Genomic DNA, 10,919 nt, shown 5'->3' with positions numbered 1-10,919 from the left:
GAGGTATCCATCCTCAGGACCCAGGCACCTCCCATTAAGTCCAACACTGCCACATTGGGGATCAAATTTCAATGTAAGGTTCAGAGGGGGCAAGTATTCAAACCATAGCAGTGGCTCTGATTCTGAGGTGTGGACACATATGGAGTGGGAGTGAAGTCAGAGTCCAGAATACAGTTGTGTAGAGTGTCTATAGGAACTGGAGTGTAGGTAGATCACAGATACAGTGCTCTGGTGTCTGAGACATGGACACTTACAGCAGAGCCATAGGGCCAGTGGTCTGGAACATGGGTACAAGTGGAGTGGTCATGACTCTAGAGTTTGGTGGGGTTTGGGAGGTAACATCACAATAATAGTTCCTTTTTGGGGAGATCACAGCATCTCCCTCTCCAAGTTGTTCACAGTGACAAAGGCTCTTGATTACCTCAGCGGTGAAAGTTACCAGTGTCCCCTGCAGAGAAGATCACTGGAAACCATGCTGGCATCTGATGCGTGGCTAATACTGATAGCCCCCACCATTCTAGACATCTCTAGATATCTCAGGTGTGCCATTCTCCCCAGTGATTTATTCTACATGATTATTCTGGGTATTTTGTTTATTTGTTGTTTGTTTTGTTTCATTCTGTTTCTTAGATTCTTTTGGACATTTGAGCAATCCCAAGGATGCTTTTCTTGCCTTTGTAGGGAAAATAAGGCTGATGTCTCCATCTCTGTCATCTTGATGACATCACTCCACATTAAATCTTTCTAAAGGAATTACTTACTGTTTGATTCATACTTCTCAAAAGCTCAAAAGTTCTAAAATAACCAAGAGTGTACTCATATTTGTTGAATAAATAATTTGAGACATAATGAGACAGGTCTAAATTGTCTTGAGACTGGAAATGTGTTTAGGCTAAATTATTTTTCAAATATTTAAATGTGTTACTAGAGAAGCTGAATAGTATGCAATTTTAAAAGCTCTTCCTTAATATGTACCCAGGGAGACAGACTGGCAGGTATCCAAAGCTGTTTGGTGACTCTCATGGGGCAGACTTGTTGCTGAGATTTCTTGATTTAAATATGAGTTGAGTATGCCTTCCACCAGGAGCATGTAGTCACTTAAAAAGAAAAACTGCCTATTTTAAAGTAACTAAAAGTAAATATGATTAAATAGGGATTATTAGAATTATTTGTTATACTCTGATAAACTTAAAAGACTTTAAATTATGTTTTTCAATTATACTTGTAACCATTAGTAGTAGTATTGATGGTCTCATTTTACATGGAGATTAAATTGCCATTAGCTCATTTTCGTGAAACCTGGGAAATCATTTGGTATATGGATATTTGAAAACTATTTGAAACATTAGGGAAAATCTTGGGTATTTTAATGGAACCAGAAATCCTTTAATGTTACATGAACCATGTACAAGTACCTCAAATTTTGAAACATGTTAGGATCCTGTTCACTATAGATACTTATTTTTATTTTTTTTCTTTAACTGAATCTCTTTCTTAATGATTGGAGAGATGCTTCAAATAGAATTGGATGACTTTAGAAGTATTCCTGGTTATCATCTTAAAAGGGAAATAGAAACTGAAGAAAGAGGACTCCAGCTATAAAACCAAGGGAGCTGACTTTATTATATTTTCCTCACTTTTAAAATATATTATTGATATTGCAAATATTTAGATAGTATTCAAAAACAAAATCAAAATTTCTATTCCACTACCAGTTTAATAAATAGTACTATGTGCAATTGAAGTCTTCTGTGAATTTCTTTCCAGTAATACCCCCCTCTGCTCTCCAGAAATAACTATGATCCTGAATTTGATACTTATATTTATATATGTCTCAATCTTTTTTATAAATCTTTTTTTTTTTTATTTTGAGACAGAGTCTCACTCTGTCACCCAGGCTGAAGTGCAATGGCGTGATCTCAGCTCACTGCAACCTTCATCTCCCAGGTTCAAGCAATTCTCCTGCCTTAGCCTCCTGAGTAGCTGGGATTACAGGTGCCTGCCACCACACCCGGCTAATTTTTGTACTTTTAGTAGAGATAGGGTTTCACCATGTTGGCCAGGCTGGTCTTGAACTCCAGACCTCAGGTGATCTGCTCGCCTCGGGGTCCCAAAGTGCTGGGAAAATATATTATTACACTGGCTTGCTTGTTTTTAAATGTTATAATTGGAATTGTGATGTATGAGTTCTTCTGTACATTTTCATCCTCAATATTAAGCTTGTAGGCTCTATGTTGATACTTGTAGCTCTATTGTATTATTCTGAGTGAATTTTAAAAAATACTATTAAAGTGTGATATAATGTAATAAACATGGCTTTTTGTCATACGGAACTCAAATTCTTTCTTTTTCCTTATATCTATGTACCTTTAAGAAAGTTATTTAAACGATCTCAGCCAGCTTTTTAAAAAATCTATAGAATAAGGTAATAGCATCTTCTTTTTTCTTCCAACTTTTATTTTAGAACCAAGGGCTACATGGACAGGTTTATTACAAAAGTATACTGCTTGATACTGAGGTTTGGAGTATGATTGAATCCATCACCCAGGTAATGAGCGTAATACCTAACAGGTAGTTTTATCGACTCCTACCCTCTTCTCTGTCTCCCTCTTATATTCTCCAGTGTCTGTTGTTACCATCTTTATGTCCAAGCATACTCAATGTTTAGCTCCCACTTGTAATTGAGAATATAGCATTTTCTTTATAAAGTAGTCTTGGTATAATGATATAATGGGTGTATGTATGTATTATACACATATATATGTATATATACACACAAACATATATCCACACATATATACAATAGTATATGTTTGGAACATAATAATAAATATTAATTCTTCTTCATATTCTAATTTTCTTTTCTATCTCCAATTTTGAAAATTAGTTGTGATTACTATAAACACTTTTTATATAACAGGGACTACTTGTTGGTATTCTGGGATATAAGAATGCAAAGAAAAAAATGGAGAAAAAGCATTCTGTTATGTTTGTGGTTCTCAGCAGCTTGATGTGGTGAAAGAAGCCTGAGCTATGAAGTTATAAATCTTGGATGTGACTTCCAGCTCACTGGTTCACTGGTTATGTGACTTGACCAAATTACTTAATTTTCTTTGAGCCTGATTTTTCATTGACAAAATGGAAATAGATGCTACTTAACTGATAAGGGCTTTGTGGTGATCAAATTAAATCAGTTTAAGTAAAGTACTAAACATTTTTCCAGCCTTATTATGTATGTGTAATGAATATTAGCAGATTTCCCTTTTGCCATCAATTTATTAACATGTCAAATATTAACAGAAGTCTTTTATAGACATTTACTTATCTACATTTCAGGGTTTTATTTTCCATCTTCTTTTCACTGTACACTTTCAAACCCTGAGTTATTTCATTGACTTCCATAGCTTAAGCAGTCTGGACACTAACAAACCAATATATTCAGCTACAGACTCATTATCCAATATATTATTGGAAATTTTATGTGTCTAACTCTTCATCTTCCTAGTTTACCTCTCCTTTGTTAAATCTAAAATTATTTTCTCATTATCTCACCATATTCTTGTAAGACTTAGTACTGCTACTCTAGTGTTTAAATATCTCTAAAGTATTTTCCTCATCACCATACCCTTACATTTACCTTCTTTAGGCCCTCATCACTTCTGGGGGATTAGAAATGATATTCTATTAAACATATTCCTTGCCCATGCTTATGGCATCCAGTCTATCATTCCCCACAAAATCTGGCCCATATTACTCTCTTGGTGAAATCTTGAAATATTTCTATATCTGCAGAATAGCATCAAACACCTTAATAGTGTTGAAATTGTCCTATATAATCAATATTTTAACAGTTTTTAAAAGGTCTATATAAATCAGATTCTATATAATTTTGCCTGATCACCTGACAAATTGTCCATTGTATCCAAAGTTCTCATCATATAGAAACTTGAGTTTCTCAAGCTTATCATGTAATGTCCTCCCTCCCTACAAATGCATGTGTTGTTCTCTTTACTGGAAATGCCTTCAAGACTTTTCTTCCAAGACTAAGCCTTGGGAGGAAATCAATTAATGTTTCTAAAGTCCTTACTGTATCGGAAACTGTGTTAAGTAATGTAAAGACATAGTAATAGTTGAATTTCCTAGTAACTCTATGAGTTTGACAAGATCTCCATTTTAGAGATGAAGAAATTGAGGCAGGATTTAAACACTCCTTGGCTGACTCCAAAACTGTGTTTTAACAATTGTACCCTAAATAATTTATTTAATTCTCACAAAACCTAAAGAGACATAGATATTTAAGTTGATTTTACATGATAAAACTGATGCTCTTGAAGTATGAATGGTGTATCCTAGTCATATAGTTAAATTCAGCAAAGCCTACATTTAATATCAAATTTGACAAACATTAAAGCCCATATTGTTTCTATTATAAACCCCCGTGTCTTTAACTATCACCCATTCTCTCAATGAATCATTTCCCAATGCTCCCATGGGTAGATCATAATGCCAATGTTTCCTCTGCTGATATGCCTCTTATAGTGGAATAAAATAAGAATAATTAACATTTGCCTAGCAGTTATTTTTACATATAGACACAGTTCTATGTGCTTTGGCTAACTAATTTACATATCTCAATGAGTATCATAGCAACTATATGCATTACTCTCCAACAGTGTTGTGGCCTGTTTTCCTTATGGAAGTATGGACATCTTGGAGGCAACAACTTACTGATACATATTTGCCTTCCTAGCATCTAGTGCAATTCCTTGCGTGTAGAAGGTACAAAATAAATATTTTAATTAAATGAATGGGCTATATTAGAGAGTGTCTTTGATATTGGTAGGATGCAGAGAGAAAAGTAGGAAGCATGTCTTAAATCTTAGAGAACAAATGAAATCTTCTCCCACAATACTTATCCCTTGAACTCAGGAATGCAGAATCTTTGGTAGGTTAAATTCTTTTCCTAACTTGTCATGGCATTATTTTTCCTTATATTGGAGACAAATTATGCATTTTCCAAATGACAGTAGTCAGTTAGACATCTTAATATATATCACAGATTTACACCCAAATTTTGCTTTTATACCCAAATTTTGATTTATCTTATTGACCCCATTCACATTATAGAGTTCATTCCTTATTTTACATGCACCATAAAATGCAAAATATTGGAAAGCTTCTTGATCTGCGAAGACATTGCATTTGTCTAAAGTGGCCATCTCTGTTTTCCATCTATTTGGAAAGATCATTTAAGTGTTTTTCTCCGGCATAGCCAGACTTCTGAAAAATGCAAATTGGCTCTTCATTACAACCTTGTCTTTGTTTTATCTGAGAGTACGACTGTCTACTTTTCCTCCGTCATTTCCATTCAAGGTTTACTTGCTGTATCTTTTCTTTGATTTCCTCAGGATTTACTATCTCCATAGTTTTCCTCATGCCATATATTTCTCTACTTTGCTGGGTTCTAATTTTCATCTATTCTAGGATGATGACATGATGATGATGATGAAATGATGATGATGATGGTGATGATGATGATGTGTGTGTGTATGTGTGTTTTTGTGTGTTTCTCATCTCTGTCTCCATCTTTAGACAATCAAATCCTGAAACTTAACCAAGCAGATGCAAAGTTGTAATCTTCGTTTCAGAGTTGGCTATGGAGATTTGTAAGTGAGAAACGATACTGACTTTCCTTCCGCTCACTGATGAAAGAGGCACTAAGCTAATGCTCTTCCCAGCCACCTGGTTATGCACTGCTGAATCATGCCATTTTAGGAAACTGAAGTTTCTAATGCTTACATTTGTAATTATCGTAGGGTATGTCAATAATTTAGAATTCCTAAATTATTGTACTCTATATAACCTTGTACCTAATAAATTTCAAAATATTCAAATTTCTATTTATAAATAAAATGCTCTTTTTATATGAAATTGCTTCTATATATGATTAAATTGATAAAACTTCTGTGATTTATAAAATGTCTTAGGCCTTTAAATCTTCTATTTAAGGAATAAATAATATTACTGATAGAAGAGAGAAATATTGGGGGGGCCAGGCGTGGTGGCTCAGGCCTGTAATCCCAGCACTTTGGGAGGCCAAGGCGGGCGCATCACAAGGTCAGGAGATCAAGACCATCCTGACTAACATGGTGAAACCCCGTCTCTACTAAAAATACAAAAAAATTAGCCAGGCGTGGTGGCGGGTGCCTGTAATCCCAGCTACTTGAGAGGCTGAGGCAGGAGGATAACTTGAACCCGGGAGGTGGAGCTTGCAGTGAGTGGCGATCGCTTCACTGCACTCCAGCCTGGGCGACAGTGTGAGACTCAAAAAAAAAAAAAAAAAAAAAAAAAAAAAAAAAAAAAAAAAAAAAAAAAGAAAGAAAAAGAAAAGAGAAATATTATAGAATGAAGTCTATGTAGTTTAATTGAAGTTTATTAGCTTGGTGGCAATACATGCAAATATGAAAATAGAAGCTACCCAGGGCAGAAAAAAACACTGTGGCACAGGGAATACATAATAGACAAAGGAACTGGATGGCTAATTTCTCAGACTGCCATTTGGAATGTTTTAGCATCTTTATCAGTCAAGTGCAACTGTCTTCTCTATGGCTCAGCAGGAATTATGCTTCACATGCACTTGGACATCTCTAAACTCTTCACCTATTGTCATCAGCACCTCTACTGCCTTCAAGGGCTATCAACTGCTATTGATTTATTGATGAAAATAACCATGATAACACCACCAAGGGTGAATAGCTCCCTACAGCATAATTATCAACTGGCAAACTTTGGTTTAACTCTGACAGTTATTTTATACTCTCACCCTTAGTAATGAACTTGAAGGTTTCACTTTGATTTTACAAATGCTCAGGTGGAATGACACAGAAATATGAATTATGTGTGTGTGTGCACGTATGTGAGAGAGTGTATAAAAGGAGGCTTTGGGAAGACATGACTTTAGGCATCTCAGTGACCTTAATAACATCATGTTCAGTCCACTTTTGGTGGAAAAATAGGGCTTGCTTTTTTATATCTAAGACACTTTGAAAAATAGACAAGCATTTCTTATACATATATGTATTTGCTGGTTTACATGAAACTCCCATCCTAGTATCTTTGCAAATACTGTTATGACATTTTAAAATGCTACCTTTGTTTTCCCTTGATGAATATTAGCAAAATTAAATGTACATTTTGTTTTAAAGCCGTTTTTTTTTTTCAGGCAATGAAAACAATCTTGTGTTCTTAGAAGCTTAAATTCTAAGAGCAAGAGCTCTCAGAACCACTGACATACCTAGAGTAAAGGTGCTTATGTTACAAAAAATAATTTTGATGAACACATGTACCCATATTGATGATTTTAAGAGAGAAACTCCTTCCACGTTTTGAAATGAAGAATTAATTATTTGTAAATTAAACTTTTCTAAAAAAGGTTATTCAAATGAGCCCAGGTAAAAATCTCTATATTTTATAGACACATATTATTTTCTCTTTCTTTATTTATTTTCTTAATTTTCATTTAGCTTTGTTGATGTTCCAGAAATGATAGCAGAAAGCCAATTCCATATATCTCACTTATAATGTAAAATATTCAGCCTAAACTTGCAGAAAGTATATCTTTTGAATAAAAGACAGCAGATGCTGTAGCATTTTTGCCAAAGAAGGAGTCCAGTTTAAACATTCTGCAGTATGCAAATGTCATCTCCTCTATGTGAATGTTTTCCCCGAGTGGTTGTTGCAGGGTTGGAGGCTTCTGCCTGTGATTTAGGTTGTAATTTTATTTGTGGAAATAAACCAATCGTAGAGCTCCAATTGTCTTGGCGGTGAGGTGATCGATAGCCCATTACTGGATAGAACAGCAACTATAGGAAGAGCATTGAAGATTTTAATGCATGAATTATGCATGCAGCGCTCATTCTTTAGTCTCCGAACAGAATGACAGGGTTTGTGAAGTCGCCTCAGATAGTTTCTTGCATTAAGTGACTGCAGTGAAATGCTTAATATTTTCAGGCACAGAAGCAGCATTGACTCGGGTCAGCCGAATTTGGAAGATGTAAATCTCCCAGCTCACAGCACGGAATGCTTTATTTGAAAGTATTGCTATGTAGAGAGCCGGCTTTTCTGTCATCTAACCTGCTCTCCTCAGGTTGGCTGAAGGATGGGAGCGGCTGTGCCTGCCTGTGAGGTCACAGCATGAAGTCCTTTTAACTTGCTTTCTGCTGCAGGAGAGCCGTATTGTGGTATAACTGTTGCTGTATTTATTCAAATGGACAATTTGCAATAGATGTTATACCCAGGACGACAGATAAGTCAACACATAAGGTAAGTCCAAGGTTTTTTTTTATAGGTTAGGTAATTGTAAACTACAATATGCTGAGTTAGGATAATGGTGATGCCATATTAGTAAGGTTGACTCAGACCTTAGTATTGCAATGCCAGCATCAGGACTCTCAATTCTTATGTTAAATGAGAGGTGACTTTCTATATTTGATAGTATTGGACCATAGGGTGTTTTATTTTGCATGCAAAAGCTTTTCAAGAATGTACTAGAGCTTGAATGTGTAGAAGACTGCAAACTGGGGAGGGGCAGCAGGAGAATGAGCTGAATTGATAAGTGGAAATTGCCTCCTTGTGGAGAAGTTTTAGCACGGCTGTGGCATCGCATTGGCTCAGATTATTTCCTTAATGTCAACATTTTCAAATTCTAGTAAGAGGTGTGGGTAGACACCAGAAATGCTCAATCCTTCTCCCAGAAGCAGAGGAGAGCACTGAGGTACTCAAACTCAAATACTGTGTTGTATACAAACTGAGCAGATGGAATTAAAACAATTTGGACTAGCATGTCCTTGAGGGAAGACCTTGCTGTCAAACAAAACCATTTGACCTGTGGTGGTTTGGTTTTGTTTTTTCCTCTTGTCAGGAATGCCTTACTCCAAAATGTATGGATAGATGACATATTGTGAAATTTACCCAAAAAAGAGTTTTTTCTTGGTGTTTTAAAAATTAACCTTATACAATTATAGGACCCAATACATAAGATCCAAGTAAAATTTACAAAACTCTGTAAAACTGAAAATACAGTACTATACGAGTATATTTGTCAGAAGTCTTTGTTAATTAAAGTTGCTTGCTTAAATATCATGGCAAATGATTAATTCCTGAACATTTCTTTAGGATGAGAAAACAGAATTAATAAATATAAAGCAAGAGACACTAGATAAGTAAAATTTTTTAAGGATACTTTTCAACAGTGAATTTATATTACTAATGAATATATATGCACACACATACATACATATATACTATAATTCATAGTGTATAAAAATAATATATGCACTATAGTATATAGGTGTATCTATTTCCTCGTGTATGTTTATTGATACTGTTTTTAAAAGCATGCTTGCTAAATCATCTATCAAGACCAATAATAGATAAGGACAAGTATTTTTTGGGGAAAAAAAAAGCATCACTTTATTTTTTACAAAAAGAAAGAAATTTGGAGCAATGATGATAATAAAAGCACAGGAAAACTACTTTTCAGGCATTTCACAGTGCATTTCAATTCTGCTACAATGTTGCTATATTATTTAGGTTTCCTGTTGCCCAGGCCTTGTGCACAGACCTCCTAGCATTACAGAATGGTTTAAATCTTCAAAACTGATCTAGTTTATGTATAAGAGGAAACTCACACCTGAAGTTTTTCCTTAGGGAGGGGAATAAAGGAAGAAGAAATTACTACCTACATACCTTAGAGGTCTCCTGATGCTGAGTCATGGTGTTCAGTTCTGCTCAAATGCCTCCTGGCTGAGGTGGCTGATTAACAGCTAATAAAATGGAATCTAGAAGAAAATGAGAAAGAATGGAGGGGGGCAGAAACTTAAAGATATTTATTGCCTAATGACACACACTAAATTCTGAGTAATAAGTAGAATGGCAGTGCTACTTGTTGGATCTGGCTGAGTTGACAGTAGGAGAATAACAGCTCCCGTGCTGGGTGACAAGATCATAGCAGTAGAATTCATGGCCTAACAAGGGGAGAGTGTATCAACAAAGGGATTCAAGAAGCACTGCCCTTGTACTTATCTGAACCTCTCTGTCTTCTTTCTAGTCTCAACGCAAGCCATTAGTCAATCTCATTTAAAAGACATAATGTTCAGATAAACAGTAGTTTCCGGATCATATAAGGGAAATCTGGAATAAGATGTGCTCAGTTCCTGCTTCCCACAGTGGTTATCATTAATTTTTATAGGCTACCAATTGGGAGGAACCAACAAAAAATTGATGAGAATTTTTAAATATCTTCTTTGATATATATGAGGCACCAAAATGAGTTTAGATAGTGATTGTTACGGCAGCATATAATTGTGTTAGATATAATTGGAAATGGAGACTGAATATATTACAAAACATATATTAAAAGGAAACAGGGCAAATGGAATTAGAGTAGTGAAACATCAAACATAAGATTTTGAAAGAAAATGTACTTTAATTTTAGTTGATATAATTATTAGTGATTCTTAAAATCAATGTATAAAAAATTCTGAAGTAACAGATTTACTAAGGGTTTACAATTTCTTTAAATATAAATTTTAAACGTGACTTAGAGTGAGAAATAATTGACAATAATATTTTAAAATAGAAAGCTGTAATATTTCTTATAGGGAATAAATACTGACATAGCTAAAATAGATTTGTACTTGTAATAAATTGAAGTAGAAATCTCTCTTTATATATAGAGAGAGAGGAAGAGAGTATAGTATGTATATACTCTTTATCTATCTATCTACCTATCTATCTAGTTTTCTACTTAGTAACTACCATAAGTGATCTGTAACTACCATAATCCTAAGTGGTAGTTACATATTATATGAAATATATATATATTTCATATATATATTTGAAGTATATATGAAATATAT

At 34.6% G+C, this 10,919-nt stretch overlaps 1 protein-coding gene across 1 annotated transcript in view; it reads left to right on the top strand.

Moving 5' to 3' along the window:
- Nucleotides 1-7,965: 7,965 nt before the first annotated feature.
- The window catches only part of CNTN1 (contactin 1), a 282,041-nt gene continuing 279,087 nt past the window's right edge, over nt 7,966-10,919 (top strand). The window contains 1 exon segment of the mRNA XM_017855593.1: nt 7,966-8,322. Coding sequence (XP_017711082.1) covers nt 8,285-8,322 — 38 coding nt within the window. The 5' untranslated portion in view covers nt 7,966-8,284.

The sequence above is a fragment of the Rhinopithecus bieti genome, unplaced genomic scaffold (assembly GCF_001698545.2).
Source record: "Rhinopithecus bieti isolate Rb0 unplaced genomic scaffold, ASM169854v2 scaffold_1070, whole genome shotgun sequence".
Lineage (NCBI taxonomy): Eukaryota > Metazoa > Chordata > Mammalia > Primates > Cercopithecidae > Rhinopithecus > Rhinopithecus bieti.
Note: the sequence above shows the minus strand (reverse complement) of the source record. Positions and strands in the feature narration are given on the sequence as shown.